The following is a 26,336-nucleotide window of genomic DNA, read 5'->3' as shown; positions in this document are numbered from 1 at the left end:
TTTTAGAGACGAAGCTTTCATTTAATTAACTGACCTTGACATTGTTTTCAGTCTCCATGTACCTAAAGAATGTCCCTATATCCTCTAGCGTTTGTTTCGAGTATTTTCCCTGCAAGCACAAATTTGAGGCTTAAAAAATAATCACAAAGGAACAAAGTGATAAACATGCAGAAACAGAGATACAGCGACAATGACTCAGACCCTCCACAGAAAAAAACATAGTATTTGGCTTCAAAGGCTTACCCCTGTTACATTGAGCAGTCGTCCCAGCTGACCTGCTACGTCCTGGATGGTCTTTGGCTCCACCCCTAAAACAGGGAGCTGTGCTCCCACTGATATACCCCCGTACCTGGATGCCACACAGAAAATCCCTTTGACAGAGCCTTTCAGTAATCTGCCTGCTTTCATACTTAAATTATTACCTTATTTCAACCACTAGAGGAAGAACCATACCACTGCACATAACACAACGTCTATGAGGTGCACTTCAACCATGTCAGACATTTCCACTATTTGGACTGAAATGGATTTTCCAATAAATTAGTTTGATTCAAATTTAAATTACCTTTGTTCATTCACCCAGTATTTGCTTTTCAAGCTGAAAAAAAATCAGATGCAGTAATTAGATATTGTTTTCACCCTGGAGTATATTAAAACAACTGGCAAGAACTTGTCCAAAACACCTGGTTCTGATGATTCCGGGGTAGGTTTTCACCAGGTAGTCTGAAATATTCCTGCCTGTTAGGTCCATGAGGACATCTCCTGTTGACTGGATCCTCTGAGGAATAGGAACAGGATTTCTCTGTTAACACTTATCAGCAGCAGTGGATCGAATGCAGATGTAATTCCACTCATGGATCTTAGCGTTGTACTTATATAATTGCATGCACATAATGTGGTCATGTTCAGTATCAGTTACGTAACCTACCTGTGGAGGTGGCAGCCCTCCAGCTCCATCAGGACACACAGGAAGCATGGTAAGTTTTGTAGGTGTGCTGCACTTGCATTGTGGAGACGGTCTCAGGGAGCTCCACTCTGTGCCAGCCAGCATTTCTATGAGAGCAGGGTTGACCAAAGGCATCTCCCATTCTGTGGTGATGTTGTTACATGGGAAATCTCTTCCAATGGAGGAAAGGAACTAATGTTAAACAAAAAACACACAAGACAGTGCAAGAACCGCTAGTTCTGTTAAGTTGACTTACTCCAGCGGTTCATCCGCCATGCACCGAGTCCCAAAGCCGGGCTTTTCCAACAACACCTCGCCGAAATACCTCATCTGAGCATCTGGAGGGTGCTCATTACTACATTGGGTAAAGTGTAATGAATACAAAATAGCAAAAATATGAAAATTCTATCCATTTACACATTTTACACAAACATTTGTTAAAAGATGTTTTATTTGAGCCAGACTGATCAACCCAACTGAACAGGTACATCTTCTCGTAACAGCTAAACCTTTCATGATGGCCTAGTGCATACCTGAAGAAGGTGTATTGTTGTCCATACATCCATGGGCTGAGGGTCAGGCTCGGATACTCTCCAAAAGGTGGAACGATCAGAGTGAATGTCAGTGCCAGGAAAACAAAACTGGCAGGCAGGACAATCTACCAAAAACAGAAAAACAAAAACCAATCTTACAGCTGAAACACATAGTGCACTTTGTTTGTTTCCACAGTCGTCCAAGGCAATGGTAGTTCTTAAAAGAATAATGATAATGACAATGTCTTTTATTAAGATATCATAAAATAAGAAGGTTACCTGGGCAATGAAATCTTTGTAAGAGCGTGTGGCATGATGCAACCTCTTGATTACCAAAGCAAAGAATTGTTTGGTGGTCAGACAGAGGCCTCTGACCTGGTAGGATCCTCTGCCTGCACTGCCTTCTGATGTGTCACATGTACTCTGGCCATTGGACTCTGAAATAAAAGCTTAAATTAAAATGACTTCCACCAGAGATCTCAATGCTAAATTACAGCCGCATCTTTAGTCTTCACTGTGACCGAAAAGCATTTGCCAGCAGTGCTCAGTAGCCTGACTTTGGCTGGCCTAATAGCAAAGCTGAAGCTCTCTGCATTACACTGTTGCCAGGAATAACCTTTGCCAAAATAAGTAGTAGAAACAAATACATAAAACGAGATTAAAAGAGTATTTTATAATCTTATAATCTTAAATGTTAGAGTTTCATCAGTGACTGATAGGATTTTCTGGCCTGGTGAGGTTCTAGTTAGCTGAAAACAAATGCTACAAGCAGAAGGAAACAGCTAGCATGGCTTTGTATGTTAGCCTTTTCAAATCTACTAATGGAGCCATTATGTACCAGAGTAATTAATGGTCACTTCCTTTGTGTATAAAATGTTTCTAAGCTTTTGAAAACTTTATTACAAATGTTTTGTCAGCTTTTTCATGTTTTTTATACATGCTAGGCTAACTAGCTGTTAGTAAGTACTTTTATTTTTACCATGCAGAAATCTCTTTATGTTATTTCCTTTTTAGTGTAACCTTCACAATAACTGTTGTTTTCCTCACAACAGCAGCTACTGGCCAGAGCTGTGAGCTTAAAGACGCTGTCACCTTTTAGCGGTTCCATATCAACAGCGACTCTGTTGAATCCACAGAGACTAGCTCGAGAAATCTGTTGCCATGATTTGTTGTCTGAGAGAGTTAAAGAATGGATATGAAGGACATAAAACATGATTATAGGTGGACACGGTTGGACTGAGAAAACAATCAGAACTGTCAGGCTCCAATCAGGCTTTGATAAATCAACAGGAAGAAAAGAAGTGGTGAAAAGAAAATTCTGCCCTAGATTGAGCTCTTTCTACAGTTTGTTCATGCTTTACCTTGAAAACATTTCCTCTTGGTTGCATTCCCATCTGCAGTGACCTTCAGAAAGATCTGCAAAAAAAAAAAATATCCGTTTTAATTTCAGGACATAAGACGAAGAAAGTTTAATGAAAAAAACATATAAAATGTATCTTTTTACAGAGACAGCCAGGCAGTGACAGACTGCCGGTTTTTAAAGATATAATAATTATTTTTTGCTTCTTTATTTCTAGTTTTATTTATGGAGTCACAATGTTAATTTGCAAATGTAAATGACTATTGATATTATTCCTATTATTGTAACTGCATGAAACTACTGCTTTTACTTTCAGGGTTATTTTTTTCCACACACCTCCTCCAGCGACGTGTCAGACACACCAAAGCTGCTGAGGCCGATGTCCAAGAGAGTTTCCTCCAACTCCCTGAAGAGGCTAGCATAAGCCCTGGGCTGGAAGTTACGATTGGGCAGAAGAAAGGTGAGCTCCTGGCCAATAGCCTCGATCAGGCGGGCCTGGGGCACATGATGATGGACCAAGGCTGTGATGCTTTCCATGTTACCTGCAGATAAGAAGATAAGATAAGAAATATATTTTGCCTTAAATCAGCCTTTTACACATTATTCTTTGCATTTAATCTGTTACTCAGTGCACTTAATTTTCACACTAACTAATGATAATGATTTTAATTTTATAGGTCACAGTATTTCACAGTGAATATAAGGTGTTTCTAGGTGTGTTGTCAGCAGATACAGTAACCAGAGTGACTGCAATCCATTGTAAAGGTATTATTCATCAACATGACAAAGGGAGTGTGCCCTATAGTCTTAATAATTAGATTAATAGCCTAAAAACAGGTTCAACGAAAATGACAATAGTGTCGTCATAACAAAGTGATTATATACTAATAATATAATGAATTAATGGCCAGCTTTTCCCACGGTAAGTCTTCTAAATGTGACTTACCATCCATCTGTCTGTCAGGGGTGTGACTCTCCTCCCGGTTCGCTTTAAATGTCGAACATTTCGAGCACACACACGAGCAATCCTCTGTGCAGTCACAGCTAGGCTGAAGGACACCGTAACAAGATATTAATGAGAAATCGCTGTGTCGCAGTGTTAAATATACCATCAGAAAAATAAGAAATCCCGCTGTGTTTTCTTTGTAATGTTGGGGGTTTTACAAATGTTATAAGGAGGAAGGAACTTAACTTTAAACCAGGTTTACTTTAATTTGCAAAACTACAACATCTATAACTTTAAAGAGGATAATGCACAAATATACAACAGGTTCCCTCTTCCTTAGTTCCCACCTTGAGAGTGTCATGCTTCATGCGGCGTACAAGAGTGAGGTAGAAGCCAGCACCAAAACAGTTCTTTAAGAAGATTGGGGAACCGCAGCAGTAGAGGCGACCCTGAGAAATGATAGCCACGCGGTCGCTCAGCAGGTCAGCCTCGTCCATGTGATGGGTGGACATGATCACTGTGCGCCCTGCAAACAGCAGAGAGAGAGTGAATTTAATAAAGAGAGGCTGAATAATGGAAATATGCGTTTGATTTAAGAAAAGCTTTTCAAAGCTGAGTAATAACTCGTTTTTATTATGGCGATTTCAGTGGAGCTGGTCTGATTGTGGTGTCATAAATCCTTCCCGCCTAAGAATATATTAAACACAGTCATCCATGTTATACTGGAGGCATCTGTCAGTTGTCATAGAAAATATATCATTTATTATATATTTCACTTTAAAGTTTTAGTTCAGCAAGGTTAAAGTTTATGATGGTGATATGAGGTATGCCAGAAAAGTGTAATACGTGCTGTTGGTAGTGGTTTAGTTGCTATAATGATTTGTGCAGGATCTAAGCTTAATTATTTGCTGGCCGTCTGGACAAACCAGTCAGATTTATTCATCGTCTAACCTCTACAGGCCATGTTGTGTAACAGGTCGAGCTAAGTGTGTTTAATGATTTTCATTTTAGATTTCTTCTAATGTGAATAGTCGGGTTGGGTAATTAATTCTCTGTATGAGCACTCTTGTACTCAGAATATTTTCGTGTAACACATAATAATGTTTTCTTAGTACAATCAACAATCGCAGATACAACACATTGGTATAAATATTTTAAAAACCTTACATACTCGTCTAAAATCAGTATTGATCAGTGTTACCTGCACGGTATTTGAGTAGCAGGTCCCAGATAGAACGTCTGGAGTAGGGATCCACCCCAGATGTGGGCTCGTCCAGGATCACCACCTTGGCCCCGCCAACAAAAGCCAGAGCAACAGACAGCTTCCTCTGCATGCCCCCTTGAACAGAACACCATCATTTATTGATGGGGAGTACATTATTGTGTGTGTGTGTGTGTGTGTGTGTGTGTGTGTGTGTGTGTGTGTGTGTGTGTGTGTGTGTGTGTGTGTGTGTGTGTGTGTAGTCTGCATTACAGTGAGCTTTGATAGATCTATGTGTGCATCTGCTTCCAAACACACCTGAAAGGTTCTGGGTCAGTACATCTCTCTTGTGAGGAAGACCCAGATCCTCCAGCATGTTCTCCACCTCCTCCTCAGCCTCTGCTATTGGACGGCCTTTCAGCAGAGAGTAGAACAGGATGTGCTCTGCCACAGTCATACTGATAAAGAGCAAGAGAAAGACAAGGAAACAGTGATCCAGCTATACAGTACGGTGCTATCTTTATATCTGTTTGCTCATGTAACATGTCCAAAAACTACTTCTGTTATTAATATGTGAGGAAGTACATACTACTGAAAAAGGACATTGTGTTGAGGACACATTCCCAGAGACTGTCGGATAGTGTCCATGTCTGTGCGGATGTCTTTCCCATAAACGGTGGCTGTCCCTGAGGTGGGAGGATACATACCAGTCAAGACAGACCTAGGAGAGACAGGAGAGAAGAAAACAGATATTATTATATTTTCTTTAGACTATAGATATACATCGATGGGCATCTATGTACTGTTTGGCATACATAGTGGTGGTCTTTCCAGCTCCATTGTGCCCCAGAAGGGCAGTAATCTGGCTCTCATAGAAACTGATGGAGAGGCCATCCACAGCCGGTCTGAAGCAACTACCGAACATCTTGACCAGGTCCTTGATGCAGACACCCTTTACTAGATCATCTGGCTCTGCCTCGAAGTAAGGCTGCTCTGTGGACACCAAAGACACATTTCATCTCTTTCATTTGTCTGGATATGGAGTTAATAATGCAAGACAAATGAAAACTACTGAATTCCACAAAACAGAGTGACAGAATATATGTTTTTCAGTAAATTTAAAAAAATGTAATATTTCCCAAATGAAAGCAGGAAGGAACATATGAGCTCAGCCAACTGGAATGCCATACAGTGCAAAGGAAACGTTTCCATCACTTATTAACTAAGCATAAACCTGAAGGGTTAGCTGTGTACGTTCACAAATGTCAGCAAGTGCAAACACATACAAGGACACTGAGTTCCCACACAGGTAATGTTGACAGTGATAAATGGAAAATGAGGGGCAAAGTGAATGCAATGAAAGAGAGCCCTAATCCTGCATTGAAATCAGCTGTTTGCCTGGAGAAACATTACATAAGTCCAAGTCATAAAATACATAATTAACTGTACTGGCGAAAATGCACCCTATGGGAGGAAGCTAGTTCACTCACGTATGAAAACACAGACATGTATGTTGATTTATCAAGTTATTATCATGTATCATATCACTGTATACAGTGATAAAAACCATATCAATATGAATAATAGAGACACTAAAGATGGTACTGGATTAATACTAGCGTAACAGGATAGTGTTCAGTAACCATGTGAATGGTGTTGAATAAATTATGTTTTCTTGGAAGTGAAAAACACACCTGCAATGTAAACAACAAACATACAGCAGATTTTGATCATCCTGATACCCTTTGTAGGTTATAAAGTGCGTTTCATTCAGATTGATTCATGTGTTTAGAGGGAACAGACTTGTATACATACTGTATGCTACGATCATTATAGTAAGATGTGTTCTTTAAATTGAGAAAGTAGCAGACAGTTAAATGTAGAAGCGTGTTGTATTTTTATACACTGTGGTAAAGCTGCTCCATCCGTTATACCGTCTTTCTCCTGGTTCTTCTCGGGCTTGTTCTCCTTCCCCAGCCTCTCACGCTGGTCGTGATGCTCACAGGAAGGTGGATCCTCTTTACCCTTGGTTTTCTCTGGGCTATTCTCCTGATCATGGATTCCATCTTCTTCTTTTGTTTGCTCTCCTTGCTCTTTGTTTGCAAGATTATCAAAGCCTTTTTTATCCAACTCCATTCTGGTGTTGCCTTTGGGAAATGAGATTTAAATTAGTTTGTTGCTAGATGACAAAAACAATATATTAGATTTATGACTGTTTCTTATCTGTCTGCAATACCCACTCTCAAACAACTTAACCCTCCCACGAAAAAGCATCCGGAAATGTATAATAGCAAACGTACCTGAAGCTGGAGCCACAGTGTTGAGCCAATAACAGGGCAGAAAGGGAAAGTAAAATGGACGGCCAATTCCATACTGTCCTATGATGAAAATAAATCGTATTAAATAAATGAACACAATTATTTATAATGAAATAGCTGTAATAAGACCCTTCAATATTCTCCTACACACTAACCAGGGAATACATTGTCCAGGTACCACGCCAGAACCCCATACAGGACTGTGTCCAAGCCCATCATGCAGATGGAAGTGAGGAAGGAGAACTCATCCCCCTCCAGGGGGCTTGTCTGGATGTTATCCCACTGAAGACCCAGACCCTGCTCCTCATACCTTGACAAATACTCTGTCCCAAACCCAAATGCCACTTGAGATAGTAGACTCTGAGAAAGGAATCAGTGCTAAGATTATCTTTGCTTGACATTTAAAGCAAGTCTATCAACCATCTGTAGTCTCATGTGTTATTCCTATTGTCTGTTCCTAAGTCTGCATCAGGGTTAAAAGTAAGGAAACAGAAGTAGCTGTGGTTGGTACACATACTGTGTGTAAGTATTAATGATTCGAATAAGCTAATCCTGTTCTATAACTAAAACTAAACAACAGTCATCATTAGTAAGCATGCTTTCAACTTGAGACACCCACCACCAGGAGCTTCATGTCTTTGGTGATGCGGTCTTGCCAGGCGAAGCAGAAAATGTGCGGAAGGTAAAGGGTGAAGTAGATGATACCACAGCAAGCAGCTGCCAAGTTTGCCTGGTTGAAGAAGACGCTGAGAAGGAAGCACTGCATGATGGTGGCCGTGGTGAAGGTGAGCAGAAACAGGAAGAGGATGACCGGGTTGCTGTAGTTCAACACCCTGCCTCCCTGTAGTTAAGGCAAAAAAGTGCATGGATGATGTTTAGCTGCTCAGTGTGCTTGTACACTGGAAGAAAAATGGTCTTTAAAATAAATATTTGATGGCTTGGGTAAGTGAAAGACTCATTTATTTCCCCCAAACCAAATTTACTGGGTCATTATGAAGCTTTTGAAAATTTTGAGAATATAAGATAAGAAGAGCTAATAAATAATCACCACAAAAACAAGAAATACTTGTGAATTTTCACACATAATTTGGAAGTTTTAATATTTATTTTTTGTTTTTTTATACAATACTCCCACTAGATGTCACAACAGCCCATTTTACAATAATGTGCCTGCTGAGTAACTTGCTGTCTACATGAGAGAAGTTGTGGCTTAGAAGTGTTAATTATTCACCGGCACATTACTGCAAAGACACTGACATAATTCCCATGATATCACAGTATTCACAGTTATTTCATTAATGATTTATGGGGTCAGTGAGAAACTATTATCCATTTATTATTTCAAGGTAAAACACTTGTAATGATTCACAGTGTAAGTCATGATTTACTGGTGCGTTATATAACAGATGCACTGACTTAATCACACGTACTGCCTCTGGTAAAATGTCAGATTGCGGTGCAAAACTAAATGGTTAAATTGTAACTTCATGCAAATAAGGAGAGAGGTGTTGGTAATCAGATATTTGCTTGGATGAGTTGAATAAAAGCCCAGACACAAAAGGAGCTTCTAGAAAAAGCTAAGCTCTTTTTTCTCACCATGATGATGGCCGTAAGAAGAGCTGTGCTAGTGCCCATCACAATAAAGCTGTCAATAAACCAGGTGGACCAAATGACACCGTTGGTGACCCCTACGGCCTTAAGGGTCTCCTTCAACCGCAGTTCCTTCTCCAGAACAATGCTCTTTGCAATCATGGACACAGAGTAGACCCAGGCCAGAACCATGAAGATGGGGAAACAGCGATTGAGAGTCAGCATGAAGCTTTAAAGGAAGACAAAGAGGGCAAAAGTGAGAAATGTGCAGTGATTGTTGCATACATCTCACAAGTTGTCAGCTTTCCTGCCAAGACAGATCAGTTTTGGCACATGGACAGATCATTTATTACTATACCTTGAAAGTAAAAGCTATGATCTGCAATGACTGTTAAATGTAATTATTTGCATTCTTTAATTATAATAATTCCACTAACAGATCATCCACGTAACAAGGGTAGGGCATCTGCTGTAGGTAAACACCCAGCGGCCGCTCCTTTCCTGTCTGTGTCCTGATGATGGCATGCTCTATTATGTCCTGCAGGTAAGCGAAGCCACCCCAAACGTAACGGAGGTCATCCATAGGATCAGCTCTGGGGCCTGGATCCCAGTACCTGAGGAATACACGCATATTTAGCTCCTATGTGTTTACTGTGCGACACTAAATAAAAATTAAGTAGAATTTCATCCTAACCTGTCTTTGACCTTATTGGTGCGTTCCACTGCATCAATATCCATACGGATCTTGAACTTAACATGAGGCGGGGGATTAGTAGTCCAGGAGTACATATTTACAAAGACGAGGCCTGCCCAGAACTTTCTGTCCTCCAGCATTCCTAACGCCCGATACGTAACGGTATCCTCATCAGGCAGAGCCACAAATTTATCCAGAATCACACACTGGGAGCGAGAGAGGGAACAGAAGAGAAACAGTCATCAACTCAAAAACTCAAAATAAGTTTCCTAACAGGTCGTGCCGTCAATGCTTGAGTTTACCAGAGGAGTCAATGAACATTTATCAAAAATTCAGTTCAGTTCAAATTTATTTATATAGCACCAAATCACAAGAACAGTTGCCTTAAGGCGCTTTACATTGAAAGGTAAAGATACCAACAATCAGACGACACCCTATGAGCAAGCATTTGGCGACAGTGGGAAGGAAAAACTCCCTTTTAACAGGAAGAAACCTCCACCAGAGATTAATAATGATGATTAAATGCAAAATGGTGTATAAACACTTTGTGTTTAATCCTAACCTGTCTTTATGGTCAATAAGGTTTGGAACCTCGACAAGTTAAATCAAATGAACATTTACCAAATGAATAAAAACGTACAGGATAAACTTTTAACTGGTGTAAAAGTCTTCAGTAAAAGTTATAAGAAGACAAAAGGGAAAAAAATGACTGAAAATCATGACTGTCTTTACAAAAATGAAAATTTTAATCTGCAGGTGGTGCTAGAGAAAAGTACATTACCAGAGTCGTCTTGAATTCAATCAGTTTGGAGAACTATGAATATCAAAACTTCATTTGTGGCTGCTCCATAGTGACAGACAAATACTGCCATTACTCAAACCAAACCTAACAGAATAGCTCGAATGTTAAAGACAACAGAGGCTAGTGAGTCACAAAGACGTGTGTATCTTCACACATGTGCAGTGGCATTGCAGTGGTTGTCTCTTCACTGAAAACCGTGTCTGATACAGCGATTCACTGTAAGTGAATGCAAATAGGGAGAGCCTGGTTTCAAAAGGGATCCCGCCACAGCAAAAATATTTACCTCTTTGTGTGCAAACACACATATGCATCCACGTATATTCATCTACAGTATGCATTTATAAACCCATTATCCAGAACACGTACTGAAAACTACTCCATATCCAAAAGGCCTCCCCTTCATTTAATCAAGCATCCAACTAACAACACTGCAGCCCAACTGGGTGGTGAGATCTGAATGCGTGCCACCAACCTGACTCAGCCAGCCATCAAGCTCACGTTCATTGTTGCCTCTTTATAAAGGATGGTGGACAGAGTGACAGCTGTATCTAATCGGCCTCAATCGTTCCCACTCTCGCTGTCACACAGAAGTGCTGTAAGCTTCAACTTGGACAAAAACACAGAGCACCAACGATCTACCCAACCATGCCCCCAGGTACCCCAGTGTCACCCCCAAGTGTGATAGGCCTCTCATCCTGCTCAGCCTGTACAGGGAAATGGGTAACTTTGTTTCAAACACATTGGCCCACTCATAGTGGAGGGCACTCACAAGAGATGGTCTGTGATGCTTTTATTTTATTTTACCCTCCCTCTCAATCAGCAGTAAACAAAAGAGACTTGACAGCCAGTTTGCTGCTCTGGCTCAGGCCCACCTGGGTGGATTTCCATGTCTTTGGACAGGGGGACAAATTACAGTTCCCAGAGACACTATCTAAATGTTTAGATCATGTCAAGGGTTGCATTGAGCACGTAGCGGTTAGGTAACCAGGGCACTGAAATCAGCGGGTGACAGGACCTGTGGATAATTGGATTATGTCATGAAAAAGCCTGTCACCTTTTCAGGTGAAGTGAAAATTGCACAACAGTCTGCACTCTTACTGTCAAAGTCAGACAGGTGAAAAGGTAAAAAAAAAACACTCTGCAAAAATTATTCTGACACTTTGGATTCATCTAGAAACGCCAAGCTCCCTTTGACAAGTCAGTATAATTCCACACACTGATACACACTTCACAAAAACAGAAGACTGGTACTGGAGAGGTGACCGCAGGAAGGAAATGCTAAATTCCCCAAGAAAAAAGCAACAGCCACTCACATCCCCATACTGGTTAAGCATCCGAATCACCCGGTCTGTAAGGTTGAAGATGTCCCGCCAGTCAAAATCAGGCACGTCATCTGGGCGTTCCTCTGGGGGGCCGCTGTGCAGCAAGTTGAGGATGTGTTTGGAGGAGAAAGGCGCCATCTCCAGACTCCGGTCGATGAAATCCATCACAGAAGGATTACGGATGGTGTCCTGAAATGAAAGGAAGAAGGGTCATCACACTTACTTAACTATTTTTTCCCCACTAACAGAAGCAAGAACCAGTAGGAACACGATAATCCTGCCAAGACAAGAACAAAGCATGCAATAATGTTACTGTTATCTAACGTTATTAGACTGATAGGTACTAGATTGTTGAAGACAGGTCACTTTATTAGGACATTAATATTTTGTTAATCTACTCTGTGGTTATCTTTTGATGTTAAATGAGCCTCAATCACTGACACCTTTTCATTCACACAGTACCCTACCCGGACCATCTTGACTTGGACTCCATCTTGGAAGAAAGCCCAGATCTGAGGAGCAACTTCTTCCCAGGCCTTCCCCATAGTCCTCAGCCTCTCCAGCTCCTCAAAGGTAGTGTTAGCCTACGGGAGACATGCAAATGTGCATGTCAGTAGTTGGAAAGCGTTAGCCAAAGCGAGGCAAATCTATTCAAACTGTTCCCCATATCTTAATGGAAAAACAATCAGTAACATAGGAACAGGTACAAACACAACCACAGTTCAAACAATATACAGAAGAATTCATTAAATCTGCACGTGTGTACACAACATTCAGACATTCAAACACACACTCTGTCACAGATCTCCTAATCTCCCGCTACATACCATTCCCACATTAAACTCCCTGTGAAAACAGGATCAGCAAAGACAACACACACATTCTCACACAAAGAATTCCTGTCGGCCTGTATAGATAACCGGCAACTGTGCAACAAATATTTACCACACGCTTATCGTTAAAACCCTGAATGTGCGTATGGGTACGCTACAGTGCTTTGTGTGGCACACACCCAAGGCTGGCTACTTCAGCATTCAGCCGTGTGCAGTGGGGGATGAAAGCACTCAAGAGTACACCCAATTAAACGCCTTCCCCTTGTGTGTGTCTGATTTTGGGTGACAATGGGGACAATGGAGCTGGGGTGACAATGGAGGCTGTTGGTGACAACTGGCTGAATGCATTCAGCCTGCCCAGTGAATCCCAGTCAGGTTCCCACAAGTGAGTGCTTCCTCAGCCCATGAGGCAGTTTGAAAACAGCAGGCAAAAGGGGAGAACAAGGGAGCTAGGGGGGATTACTTAGTTCCATAATTTTATCAAAGAAAGCAATCAAAGTATCTTTCGAGTAGCTGACGTGCAACTTTGAATATGAATATCTATACAGACACAGCAGCACATATGATGCATCTAATGTAAGAGACACTGTAAAGATAAAAGTGGATGTTGATTGTGCCCTCACAGAATAAATACGCCTCTATCTATGCTTTCCAGTAAAAAGAAGGCTCTGAAGTATGTGACTTTGCACTTTAAGATAAATTCTTACAGTGTAACAAATGAAAAATAAGCACGGTAACAGCAGGATACAGTACAGACAAGACCTACGTGGCTTACATAAAACAAGGGCAGTCACATAAAGCGTGATAACATATGTTTAAGCGCATGGTTCTTCGCTTTCTTATGAAACACACTGATGCATGACAGGAGCTGAGAGCATGACAACAAAGAGCCTATAGAGGCTATGTTTTCAGTCTTGTAAAGTAATGGATTAACCCCTTGCTCATTACATTCCTAGACCAATCAAGTTCGCAATCTGAGAGAAGAGGAAAACAAAGAGGTCATTAAAGGTTGGGAAGGGGGAAACGCACGTTTTTGTGTGTCTCTTTTGTGTCCGATCACACATCCTTAAGGAGACACTTTGTTGCTTACACAACAGTTAAAAAGGCCACGGCGCCATTAGACTGCGCCGTGGTTTCACCATAGCCGATCACCTTGTGCTCTTGCATTGCGATCAAACCATCCATGACCGCTACCAACCCACCCCCGCCCCTCAAAGGCCTTTGACCAACACGTATCTACATCTAGACACAAAAGGTTGGACATGACTTGATGAAAGCTGATCCCCTTTTGAAGGAAAATGCATTGTTCACTACAGTGGACGCTGCTCCAAAAGACAAACAAAGACATGGAGGTTACTGAGTAAAACAAATCATCTAAAGGGGGTTATCTGTGATACAAGAAATTTTCAGTTTTTTAGATGTTTTAACTATGTCTCTTTACTTGGTTCAATCCTGTTAACTGCCAAGTTATTTCGAGTATTCACTGTTAAAATGTACAAAATGTGCAATAAATCCCTCACGTATTAGTATCAGAGTTGGAATCTACCAGGCAATAAATACATCAAGCTACGCTTTAACTTGCTGACTGTATGGCACCTGTGTTATGTGAATCAATACAACATACCTGCTATAGTTGAAATCTCTGAAGCACATGTGGCTGAATTATAATAAAATATCTCAACTGTTGCTGCCAAAGTCCTCCTATCAGCCATCCTATAAAACACCTCCAAGCACTTGTTTGGGCAATTATTTTGAACTGCTCAAATAGGTGCATTTATTAGCCAAACATACTTTACTTTGAATAGATATAAAGCTGGATATAAAAACTGCATAAAAACACACAGAATCACCAGTCAGAGCTCATTAAAAACAATTTAAAAGCTGTTTTTATTCCATAGAACAAGGTTTTGGTTTGACACCATGAGCTCCACCTGTCATCTCCTAAATGCCGCTTACATTTTGTATGATCTTTCTGACAGCTGGAGAGTCAGGGGCAAAGAGGATCCGTCCCATCAGCATGGGCTTCACAGAGTTCCACACAATCCTGGTGGCAGGGTTGGACTCCAGTTCTTTCATCAGGTCATTGCAGAAAGGAGCTGAAGGGAAAGATTATTTGTTATGTAAAAGCTGTTGCAATATAGGTCAAGCTAGGCACTTAAACAGAACCCTATCAAAGATGCCATGGCACAAAGAATTATTTGGAAACCAATTACAGAGTGCATAATTATTTTTATGCTCATCTAAATGTGTTGCATAGGTTGGGCAGGGTGGAGATCAAGTTAAAATTTGCTGATAAAGATGAGAGCAGCCAGTTTTTCAGTCATTCAGCCATGCATCAATCCATCCATTGTTTTAGCCCATTATCCAGCTGACAATGGGCAATCCACATGCAGAGACGGTGAAAGTAAAGAAATGCTGCTGCAACTTCCTCCACTTCCAAACTGCATAAAGCAGGAACACGACTGACAGCTGAAAACTCCAGCAACACTGGCTTTAACTTTATAGTTAACTGGATTATGGATAACTGGATTAACTTTATAGTAGGTGATGATCTAACAAAAAAGCCTCTTATCATGGTCAACACATTGCTGGAGTTCTTCCTTCCACAGCATGAAGAGAAAAAAGTATTGGGAGACCATGTGCTAAATCCACAGAAGATCTGAGCCCAGTTCTCCAAGAAACTTCCATATTTGTATATGGCTTTTAAGAGAATTTGCAAATCAGCAAAGTGGGTTAAAATCACAACTCTTATACAAAACTAGAGGGTTTGCAAACTAAAGGTTACTCCAAAAAAGAACGGCAGCAGTCTCAAGAACAGTACTTTTAGTTTGGTCTGTCATACAAGGTAATACAGATGTATATGTATACGGGCAGGGATAGCTCAATAGGTAGAGTAGCTGCCTCATGATTGGAAGGTCGTGGGTTCGACTCTACTGAACGGCTACGCTGAGGTACCCCTGAGTAAGGTACCGTCCCTACACACAGCTCCCCGGGCGCTGCATTGGTGGCTGCCCACTGCTTCAATAGGTGAATGGGTTAAATGCAGAGGAGCAATTTCCCTACGGGGACTAACACATACATACACACATATACACACATACACATGGTGTACTCACTGGTGCTGTTATCATATGTGTAACGGTCCTGTGCCCACCCAGTGCCGATACCCAGGAAGGCTTTGTAGTTATTGTCTTCATACCAGTTAAAGGAGGTGACTCGGGAGAAAGCCCCCTCAGTGTACCCGCATACAAGGCTGGAGGCGGCAGCCATCACTTCCCTGAAAGACAGATTTTTCTGGAAGAGAGGAGTCACGACTTGGATGAGCTCCCTGAAGCTACTCTTCTGGAACAACTGCAGAGAGATAAGAAGAATCATTCAAGCTTCAACAAACAAAAAAAGAAGATGAAAACTTTTAGATATAATCTAGCAGTTATCTAATGATAAAGATATGTTCAGCAGAAATCTATAAATAGGCTGGTGTAAATGTGTTTTTTACACATCCAGTTTCTGTCATAGGTGTAAACAGTATGCACCTGATGGGAAAAAGTATACACCTTCAGGTGTTTTCAGCTCCATTGCCAGAGTGTATACAATCAGGCACTAGCCAGTCTGCCTTTACAAACATTTGTTAAAGCCCTTCTTCCCTCCTAGATATTCCATGATCAGCTGTAAACAGTAAATGGAAGTGCATAAAAGTGGCCAGATGTTCCAAACCTCATCTCGCACTACTATCATCACAAAAACTGTGTGCCAGCAGCTTCCTGGCTGAGCAGCTCCTGTAGGTGTAATGTGTACTTTTGTCCATATATTTTATCCTCTTATTACAGGGTCAGCACAGCCACTAAAACACTGCATTAAAAATATCCTCGAGATTATGTGTAACCCGGCTGCAGTCTTCTACATCTTCCATATTAACTTGTTAAACGTTTTAGTGTCTGAGATATTAAATTACTTAAAACTGACATGTGCAATATTATAAAAAAAAGATTTTTACAGATCTTAATACATACAATAAATATAAAAAGAGAAAGGGGGCTCTGTTATATCAAGCTACCCTCTACAGAGGACTAAATATCCCGTATCCTTTACACATGATTAGCATACGTATCAACATTAGTCAGTTATGATATATCTAAATAACAGCTGGCAGGTGCATAACTCAACAATTATTGGAACTTTTGACAAATATTTAATGTCTAATTTTAAAAAAGAAGAAAGAATGAGTTTATTTTAATGCCTTCCACTTGGATCATACGCTCTCTATAGTCCTGAGAGAGACAAGTGTCTCGCCAACAGGATGCCAGACTGTCAGTTTCAATGAATGTCCCATGGAAACATCCACAACAAACAAAACAGTATTTCCACATACAGACATAAATGGTAGTTTGTGAGCACGCCTAATTCTAACTTTAAGTCACACTCGTACAATAAATTTGGCTCTTTGGCAATCACTAAGCTGAGGCCTGCTAAGGTGTGAAAAAATTGTTTTTCCAATGACAGCAATTAAAATAAGTGAAAAATCATGTTCATAGACTTTTTAGTGAGAGAAACACATACACTAACACAATCATTCATCACCAGGGTTTTTTAATCTATGCTGATTGGAGACTTTTACCTGTCCTTGCAGCCTAGGTCTTTTTTGCTATGTTTGGGGGGCGTTTTTCCAGTGAACGGTCCCATAATGATGATCTATCTGCTTTTGCTGTTTTTGGGGGGCTAAAATGCCATGTTCTGAATTTAGCCTTCCTTATACACACTAGATAATATCCCCCTACTGTCTGTTTGCGTAAAAAGCCAGGCCAGAGGAAGCAACTGTTTCCTGACAACTAAAAATAGCAGGCAGTGAACTTTTGAATTGAGCTGCTGGAGCCGGGGCTTACCTCTTTCAGTTTGTCCGAGGCAGAGGAGACAACCCGGACCCAGAAGTGAATGTCGATGCCTTTTGAGTGATTGTCCAGTACAAGAGGAAGCTAATGAGAAATACAAATGAATGAACATTTTCTGCTTTTGCATTCATACAAAAGCTGTAAACTTCCAGTATTGTACTTCTCAAAATGAACACATTTCCCATAAAGCCACTGTCTTATGAGGACATGGTGATATTATGTGATGCAAACAGAATTTTGAAAACCATCTGTAAAACCCTTCTCTTATGTTCATCTGAGTACTACCTTCTACCAAGGATCTTGCTGGTTTGCCGAGAGAGCTTCCAGAAAGTTCACAACACAATAGGCTAAAGGTTCAGGAAGCAGAAGAAGGCCAAGACACAGAATCACCAGTGGAAACATCCTTCCGCTTTGACATATGTTCCTATCTCAGTGCACGCGGACACTAAATGGGAGGATGTGTGGTTTGAGTGAAATTCATTTCTAAAGCAAGGCAGTAATATTTTAAGCTATTCCTGTGCCTGAAGTCAAACTACACAACAAACAATGGAGGATAAGGTTAAAAATAATGGTATTAAGAGTGGACAGAGTGGCAAGAACACAGGGATTGAGGCTTAAAAGAATTAGCGGACAGACAGGTTCATACAGTTAAGATCACTTGGCCCAGTCCCATATTCCTGCACCTGGATGAATATAAGGCAGAGGGTGTCCATTGTTTTCAGCTGCTTTTTTATGGTTTGTGTTTACTCTCACTCTTACTTATTCTAAAGAAAGCACTGTCTCTAACCTAAGCTAATCAAAGAAAGAGGCTAAGTCTGTCTCGCTGGCCAAAGCTTGCTCCTTTACAAACTGTTTGTATCACTACTGCCTACTTAAAGCATGTTGATAGACACTTCATTTTTATGAGGTAATTACAGCTCATCAAATACATAAGGAAAAATTAAAGCCATCTTTCACCACACAAAGTAGTGTATTTGACATTGTACATTCCTGGGGAACGACGCCTTGTTTGCTTTGCTTTTTGCATTTCCCAGAGAATTTTTGTTTTGCCCCACCCCATGAGTCATAGCTCTAATAAAAATACTAACATCTGTTTATCCTTTGCATCTCCTGACTTTGAACAGGAGGTATGTCAGGCGACAATAGGCGTGTGTCAGCTTGTTGGGTTTTGATCTGGAGGACAAACTATGAATGCAGTGCAATCAGAGTCTAAAACACAAAACGTGCTAAAGCATGATGGGACATACTGAGCTGAAGGTGGATAATCATGCATCATGGTAAACATGACGGTACCTCTTACTGTTTTTCTCTTGTTGTTTTTACAATATACTAGAAACTCGTGGTACAATCTAGTCATGTTACTTGATTACTTCATTTACTTCATATTTTACTCAAGTGTGTTTTTGTTGGTTGCCAACTACATGTATGTAAGAATTAGAAACACAGCAGTTTATGATACTGTTTGATAACTGTTTTTGAAATCATATCCTGGCAAATCCTACACTGCCCTTTGCCAGCTTGACCTCAAGTCGCTTAGCCAGCACATGGCTGACTTACCCAAATGAATTTTTAAACATGGCAAGATCCCAAACTGGATGTATCCAAATACAGCTCTATACGGCCTATTCATGAACCAACCAGATCACTGCCAAATTGTGGTATTAAGTGTATCCATTCAGTGCACAATAGATAGTTTAGTCAAAGGTATAAAGATGTAATTACAGACTGAGTGCTCCCAGTTTAACTGAGCCAGAATGAAATTTAAATTGTGCAACTATTTTTTAAAAGGTAAGCCAGTGATCCTTGGTGATTTCCATGTCAGCTCTCTAAAATCAAGAACAAAACTAACACTCACCAGCCGGAAAAGTTTGAAAAAGTCGACATTGGCGTAGAATTTGTACTCAATGATCTGTAGTCGCTGTGGAGTGAGGATGCACATGGCGTTGCGAACTGCGTAGAGTCCTCGACGGCTGGGGAAAATGAGGAATCGCTCGAGCAAGTTGAGGCTGCACGCAATGTCTTTTAAATGCAAGTCCGGGACTCCAAAAGCAAACTGGAAAAAAGCAGATTTATGCAGATTCAGATGACATCAGCAAAAACAGAAGCAATCTGATGTGTATGTCACTGCGCCGTGACGTCTTTTGTCTGTTAGCTTTTATTCTATGTCTTGAATTAAACATCTGTATATTGTCGTGATGCATGCTTAATCACCCAGGTAACCAAGTCCTGTTCATCTGTATTTGGATACATCTGGACATCCAAGTGGCATCTTCAGTCTCAGCTGGCTGCAAGTTTCCCCAGCTTTATAAACATTTGCATGATGACTGAAACTGGTAACTACTGACTAACAATGGGCCGTGGTCAATTTCATGATGGTTAATTTGCAGTTGTCATGACCACTGATCGCCTGTATATTTCCCTTGTTTTTCTTCCTTTACTGTGTCATATTACCATTTGTGTTCCATACTGTACTCCACCAGAATCCTTGCCTTGGTGGTATGAAGCAATATCAGTGTCTTGACTTCTTAATGGTAAAATGTCACACTGTGTACCCTTGGCTGTGTGCGTGTGTTTATGCATGTGTGTGAGCACCCGCGTACCTGTTCAGGCCTGATTTGGGCATTAACTAGATGATACACTACAGACTCAGTCAGAGGAATGTCTCTGAGGAGGAATGACGTCAGAGTCTCGTCATCCTTCAGGATAGTCTCCACTTTTACCCCTCGACCTGTAGACAAACAGAGGCAGTCGGTGTAATGGAAAAATCATAAGAACGGTTTCATGTCTTTAACTGTCTTTAACCTTTCACGGTGAATGACTGTCATGGCTAGATAGATAACTGTTCGCTGTTTGATATGGAACTGGATAAACTGGACAAGTTGGAAAAAGCTTAGTTTCATAGTAACACATATTGGGCAAGTTGTGACAAATGTGTTTCATTAAATGACACAATTTCCAGTAGCCTGTCTGTGCATGAATGAAGGCTGCATTGCCAGGCAAAGTGCTGTTTTGGCTTTTATCCAGGCTGTGCCCCTGATGAACATGGTTTGAGATAAACACAAATTAAACAAACAAAGCTGAAACGTGTGTGTGTGTGTGTGTGTGTGTGTGTGTGTGTGTGTGTGTGTGTGTGTGTGTGTGTGTGTGTGTGTGTGTGTGTGTGTGTGTGTGTGTGTGTGTGTGTGTGTGTTATTGATGTCATTAAAGAAAAATACTAGCAGTAAATGCTGTATCAAGACAATTCTAAATATGTTTTAGCCAAGAGGTTTAATCTCAAATATTTCCTTATTTTTCCCCTTTTTCTTTTCTCCTCCTCTGTCTCTTTTTTTTCGTTCCTGATCACTTCTGCCACTCCCTGCCTGTGAACTCTGGAATTCCTAAAATGCACATATACTAATGTGAATAACAAATACGTAAAATGAAATCAAACATGAAAAAGAGTAATAAGAGAAGCCAATTGAGCAGGGTTGTCAAACATAAGGCATGGGAGCCAGAATCAGCTCGGCAAAGACTCCAATGGCTTTGGAAAAAGTAAATGAGAGGTTAAATCTTGGAGTTTTAGCTATATTTTCATAGATTTTATAGCATTTCCTGTTGATAAAGACCCCCCAACATTAAGTAATTAAGTAGCAGATGAAAAACAACTAAATGACAGAAAAGTTATCTGAGCAGTAAAAGACAAAAAAACCAGGATATTTTCTTTCGATTGATAAAAACTTTCTTTTTCATAGTTACAGAAGGGTCTAAGGAATAATTCTACAGCAACATTTCCTTGTTGTGTAGAAAGTCTGTACTGTTGAAACTGCACTGATTTTTCTTATATTAAGACATCTTAGAAATTGAATCTTTGAATGAATCTTTACACTTACACAAAGGTGAGTTTTACTCATCCAGCCCACTTAACATCAAAATGAGCTGCGCGTGGCTCACAATGTAAAATGCAAAGCAAATATGTTTGGCACAACAGTGCACGTGGATCATGATTCTGCTTGCTAATAATGCCAGATGTGTGAAAAAGAGGTCGGACGATTTTCCTGTTTAATATCCATGAGTCACAGTCGTCATTTATATAACTTTATTCTCAACGTGATTTAGTTTTCCTTCCCGGGGCTCATGGGAACACGAGTGGAATGTGGATGTGGATCTCTGTTAGCTCTGTTAGTCCATCTACATATTTCTGCATGAAAGTGGCAGCACAGAGAGCAGCCAGACATAATCATTCAAAGCCTGGAATGCACTCAGCTCCATTCCACTCCCATCATAAAGGTTTATTTTGCCAGTAGGGAAGCATGGCATATGTACAGTGCACACGTATATATGAACAGAGCGCAGTCTGCATGCAGGCCCTTGAGATGGGATGAGTGTTTCTGGGAGTGTGAGGGGTGGTATATGAATTGCTTTCCCACCAAATAAACAGCGTGCTAGCAGCAAAAGTAAGCAGCTTACTTTGCGAGCCGGTCTTAAACCGTTGTGATGTAATCGTGTTACTCCACGCAGACACCACAGACAGACTGATGGGAAAGAATGTGAGGTGTGATGTAAACTGCGATTACCAGGCGACGTGTTCAACTTTTAAAAGATCAACATCTTATGAGTCACAATACCCCTAAAAAAAGCAAAAGCGTCTGAAGTAAACGACACCCGTGTTGTATGATCTGCAAGAGGCACGACTGATTTGATATTGATTGTATTCATGGAGTATATAAAGATTTCAATAAACTACTTATTTTAAACCATTGTTCAGAAAAAAGCTTTTATTCCACTGCTTTAATGAAAGAACTTTATAAATGAACCTTTCTGACCGTGGATTTACTTCTAAAGGCTTCTGCTGGATGTTGATGAAAGCCCAGAGCACTGACCTGAGACTTTTTCAGGATGAATACGTAGCGTGTCCATGAAGTTGCTCATAGCATTGAGCTCCCTCCATAGGCGACCAAGCTGCAAAAACTCTGGGTCCGTAAAAAGAAGCTCTTCAGCATCCGAATAGAACCGAGCCAATCTGAGGAGGAAGGCCATAATATTAACAATTATTATTAAGGCTAAATACCTAGATTCATCTCTTTCACTCGACTTAATAATTTTGCCTGTTCATCTTAGATCAGACACTTAATACGAATCCAAAACTCTTCCCACTGCCAGCCTACAGTTGATGCTTACATGGAGTTGTTGTAGTTGGACACCAGGCCAGGAGATTCACCACGGGTGGGGTATTGAAAACAAGGGTTGTTGGCATTACAGAAGATTCCTTGGATCCATGGCAGGACCCCAGCAGAGGGCATGGCTTTATTGGGGAAATGACCTGAGGCGGATGAGAACATTTATGAATTGCACTAGATACAGAGGATATTGTTTTTCTGTCTCAGCGGGCTGTGCTAATATTTTCCAGCGAAGAACTGTTTGCTCACATTCATGTTGGCGATAAAGTGGATTTACTTTTCGTAGCCACACCAGCCCCATGAACAGCATAACAGGCCACAAGATCTCCATGAACAAACGTACCTGGTTAAAACAGACAACATCTTTTAAATGAGCAGGTTTTCCAGTTTTAGTTGTGGTTTCTATCAATCTGACAAATTCTCCACTCTTACCAACCCCAGTTTGGGACAAAATCAGTAAAGATGCGTTAGTTTTTAAGTATATTCTGGGCTCGCATAAAAAAAAGACTTGCACTGTATAATATGCATTAAAAAAATGAAAGATATATTTAGTAATGTGTGAACTGGTGGGGTCAGAAGCTCTGGAGGCATAGCTTAGCCTTTACTGGGACAACTGGAGTGTGGAGCTTTTACCCTTTGCCTCCTGCGGATGGTCCAGTTCTTCCACAGCAGGAGTCTGACCTGTCTTCCTGCCCCCATGGTGCCTCCTTTTCACCCCCGCAGGGGCTGGCTATAGCCAGTAAATCTGTATTGAACCAGACCATAAAACATCTTACGGGCCAAGTAAGGCTAACTTTTGTCTTACAAAACTACTCATGACTCTAAAATGCAATTTGCATTTGAAAGGCTAAATTTTGTCGATGAACTCATTCATCTGGTGAGAAATCCATGTGAAAGCTAGCAGTAGCTTAGTAATGAGGTTAATGAGCTCAAGACCTTGACATGGTCAGATTTACAATTATAGACTTGTCAAACGCTCTTTCGCTACAATTTCTGGTTAACGCCAATCCCCCCAAAATAAAATAAAATGAAATCCCACACTGTCTGTGCAACCACACCATACATTTAATCTAGTTTAGTTCCAATCATGATGACATTCTCTATCCATTCACTGTTTCCACATACTTCCACCATAATCCAAAGGACACAGTGCAACTTAAATTGTCACTTACCTCAGAAGAGCACCTGTACTGTAGATTGATCGCCAATAACAACAAAATAACTCTGCATATTCTACAGACTGTTTGCTGTGGTTGCAAACACAGCTTGTTTCCAGACCTCCAGAATAGTTAAGCAGATTGTTTTAATCTCCTTTCTCGGTGCTGGGAGCCTGCTAACACCTCTCTGCCATTTGTAGAGGCCTGCATGACCCGGCCACCTGACATTAACAGTGCGGTATAATCCTACCACTATTATAATCCCATCACTCTTACATTTTCCTTACATTTTAACAAAAACTTGAATCTCTAGTCGCAGATTATCATCCTGCACAAACTGCATGAACTCAGTTTATTGCATTACACAGATTAAATTAATATTCCTGTAAAAAAAAACAAAAAAAAAACACACGCACAAAAGACCATCACTGTTGTAAGTTGTCAGATATATTTTAATAAGTTACAAAAGGGTGTTTGTTTTATGTACCTGTTTTCTTACACTGAACTTTCAACACTGTGCCAGGCTTGTACATTACCATGAAAAACAGATACCATTTAAATAAATGATGCACTTCCCATTACTTACAAAGAAAGCATAAGATTCAGGTTATTGATAAAACTACTCAAATTGTAAAAAAACAAACAAAACAAAACAACCAACAACAAAACCAACAAAAAAAAAAACAATGAAAAAAAAGCTTTGGCTATTAAAAAATGTACATATATTAAAATTAGGAAGAATAATGCCATGTCAGAATCCTGTAGCATTTCTAAAAGCTTTTCAGACACATTTAACACCACGCAGTACAAAAACGAGTGGATTTATACCCTTTGTAAGTGATGCTTCCTTACATGACCAAACGCAAACACAGACATCAGAGTACATCACGTAACAGATGTTGTTAAATTGCAAAAAAATATTAGCAATGTTTTTAATTACAGACTACTTGTAACAGCTTAAAACACTCTTCAACGGTGCAGGCAGAAGGCTGATGGTGAAAGAGCGTTATCAGGTAAGTGCACCACACATCGCCATAACGTTATGCAGTATTGTTACGCCTCGAGGGCTTTTTTTGGTATAGAAACATACATACGTGAACCTGTAAGAATTTTACACAAAATATTCAAACAAAAACAAATTGCACAGATCCAAAAATTATAAATATCCTGGCTGTGTGCCAGAGTATACTGAGCAAGTGATTGGTAAATGTATGATTTGTGAATCAAAATTTACAGCATTATAAGTGCATTTTTTTTCTTTTGAGGATCAAAGATATCATAATACTTACAATAGATCTACACAGTGCCAGTCATACATCTGCTCATTTTCTCTACAGAGTCAATGCAGATGTTTCTGCGTGTTCCTCCTAACGTGACACACATTGTGATTCTCGGAGCTCTAACAACAATGTCTTTAAGTGGCTTAAACAAAATGTGCCTCTCTGTGTTCCACCTCTGGAAGACGCCTGGGCCTTAGTCTCTGGTACACTGGTTTTGCCTGGTTTTGGTCCATTTCCTCAGGGCTACAGCTGGGAGACTGAGATATGGCTGTCTGTTCAATCTCAACGTCTTCCTCAAGGGGCTCATCTACAGACACCTCTATCTCAATGCCTATTTCCCCCTCCTCATCCTCCTCCTCATCCTCCTCTTCATCTTCTTCCTCAGCACTGTTAGCTTGTGCACAATTCTGCAGGACTTTAGCTTTGCTTCCCGATGGGGGCTTGTAGAAGGTTCCTGGGGGGGGCTGAAGAGTTCTGGGGGCTCTGAAAGTTGTTGCAATGGGGCTATACTTTGTGACATTATCTTCCCTTTTTATAGTCCTGTTGGGTCGCACTGCGACTGTGTACGTAGTTCCAAGGGAGAGGGTTGATGGCACAGAGGTTGACAAGCCTTCCACTGCTGCACTCTCTGTGGATGAGCTGGCCTCAATTTTGACAGTTCTTGAGGCAACTTCATGTTTGTATTGTTTATCCCAAGTTCTGCGTAATGTCTGGGTGTCGATAAAGGTACTCCGGAAATGTGTGGCCGCTCTTGTTTTTGTATTCTCAGTCTCGTCCACTTCTTCGATGGACTGGTCGCAACCGCTTCCCTTCCTGTCATCTTGGTCAGTGGCGTTCCGGGAGTTATTCTCGTCTATTTGGCTTCGGTTAAGTATCCGTTCGGCCGGCATGCTAAACGGCCGTGACGGTAGCTTGTTGCGAGGGTGTCGAAGCTGAACCCTGGTGACTGTGATGTGATGAGAACGACACAGGCCTCTCTCCCCAGATTTTGCGACTTCAGGGACACTTGACGACAAACTGAGGGTCTCTGAATCAGTTTCATCAGCTTTAAAAAGAGGACAAATAAAACTTTTACGATAAAATAACAACATGATTGTTATTTTAATAATTATCTATTACTGTGACAATACTGACCTGGTTCAAAATCGCTTCCATCAAGGCTTGGCATCCTCTCCTGAACCTCAGTCAATAAGTGTGAAGAAGGAATTATAGACGAATGCCTTTTAAACACCTTTAAGCTCGACTGCAAGACAAAGACAGACAGTAAGAACAGAAAACAACCCACCACTCTACCACATGCTAAACAAGAAGA

At 40.7% G+C, this 26,336-nt stretch overlaps 2 protein-coding genes across 3 annotated transcripts in view; both read right to left on the bottom strand.

Moving 5' to 3' along the window:
* The window catches only part of abca4a (ATP-binding cassette, sub-family A (ABC1), member 4a), a gene marked incomplete at its 5' end in the record, with an annotated part of 31,495 nt that extends 8,209 nt beyond the window's left edge, over positions 1–23,286 (bottom strand). The window contains 35 exons of the mRNA XM_080864768.1: positions 35–109; positions 244–349; positions 566–598; positions 684–778; positions 929–1,118; positions 1,203–1,301; positions 1,480–1,604; positions 1,759–1,916; positions 2,572–2,652; positions 2,841–2,895; positions 3,176–3,381; positions 3,786–3,888; positions 4,133–4,311; positions 4,987–5,124; positions 5,305–5,444; positions 5,576–5,707; positions 5,802–5,979; positions 6,921–7,133; positions 7,287–7,364; positions 7,460–7,664; positions 7,924–8,145; positions 8,901–9,123; positions 9,332–9,508; positions 9,589–9,794; positions 11,704–11,901; positions 12,180–12,296; positions 14,502–14,641; positions 15,662–15,896; positions 17,426–17,515; positions 19,287–19,484; positions 20,032–20,159; positions 22,291–22,430; positions 22,589–22,730; positions 22,837–22,930; positions 23,221–23,286. Of these exons, the coding sequence (XP_080720894.1) occupies positions 35–109; positions 244–349; positions 566–598; positions 684–778; positions 929–1,118; positions 1,203–1,301; positions 1,480–1,604; positions 1,759–1,916; positions 2,572–2,652; positions 2,841–2,895; positions 3,176–3,381; positions 3,786–3,888; positions 4,133–4,311; positions 4,987–5,124; positions 5,305–5,444; positions 5,576–5,707; positions 5,802–5,979; positions 6,921–7,133; positions 7,287–7,364; positions 7,460–7,664; positions 7,924–8,145; positions 8,901–9,123; positions 9,332–9,508; positions 9,589–9,794; positions 11,704–11,901; positions 12,180–12,296; positions 14,502–14,641; positions 15,662–15,896; positions 17,426–17,515; positions 19,287–19,484; positions 20,032–20,159; positions 22,291–22,430; positions 22,589–22,730; positions 22,837–22,930; positions 23,221–23,286 (4,965 nt within the window). The remainder of the gene's footprint in view (positions 1–34; positions 110–243; positions 350–565; positions 599–683; positions 779–928; positions 1,119–1,202; positions 1,302–1,479; positions 1,605–1,758; positions 1,917–2,571; positions 2,653–2,840; positions 2,896–3,175; positions 3,382–3,785; positions 3,889–4,132; positions 4,312–4,986; positions 5,125–5,304; positions 5,445–5,575; positions 5,708–5,801; positions 5,980–6,920; positions 7,134–7,286; positions 7,365–7,459; positions 7,665–7,923; positions 8,146–8,900; positions 9,124–9,331; positions 9,509–9,588; positions 9,795–11,703; positions 11,902–12,179; positions 12,297–14,501; positions 14,642–15,661; positions 15,897–17,425; positions 17,516–19,286; positions 19,485–20,031; positions 20,160–22,290; positions 22,431–22,588; positions 22,731–22,836; positions 22,931–23,220) is intronic.
* Positions 23,287–24,187: 901 nt separating this feature from the next.
* Positions 24,188–26,336, bottom strand: part of arhgap29a (Rho GTPase activating protein 29a) — a 33,518-nt gene continuing 31,369 nt past the window's right edge. For both annotated transcript variants that reach the window (XM_080865044.1, XM_080865045.1), the window contains 2 exons: positions 26,159–26,267; positions 24,188–26,069 (listed from right to left, as the gene is read on the bottom strand). In XM_080865044.1, the coding sequence (XP_080721170.1) occupies positions 25,168–26,069; positions 26,159–26,267 (1,011 nt within the window). In that variant the 3' untranslated portion in view covers positions 24,188–25,167. The remainder of the gene's footprint in view (positions 26,070–26,158; positions 26,268–26,336) is intronic.

Source organism: Rhamphochromis sp. 'chilingali', assembly GCF_963969265.1.
Source record: "Rhamphochromis sp. 'chilingali' genome assembly, chromosome: 18".
Lineage (NCBI taxonomy): Eukaryota > Metazoa > Chordata > Actinopteri > Cichliformes > Cichlidae > Rhamphochromis > Rhamphochromis sp. 'chilingali'.
Note: the sequence above shows the minus strand (reverse complement) of the source record. Positions and strands in the feature narration are given on the sequence as shown.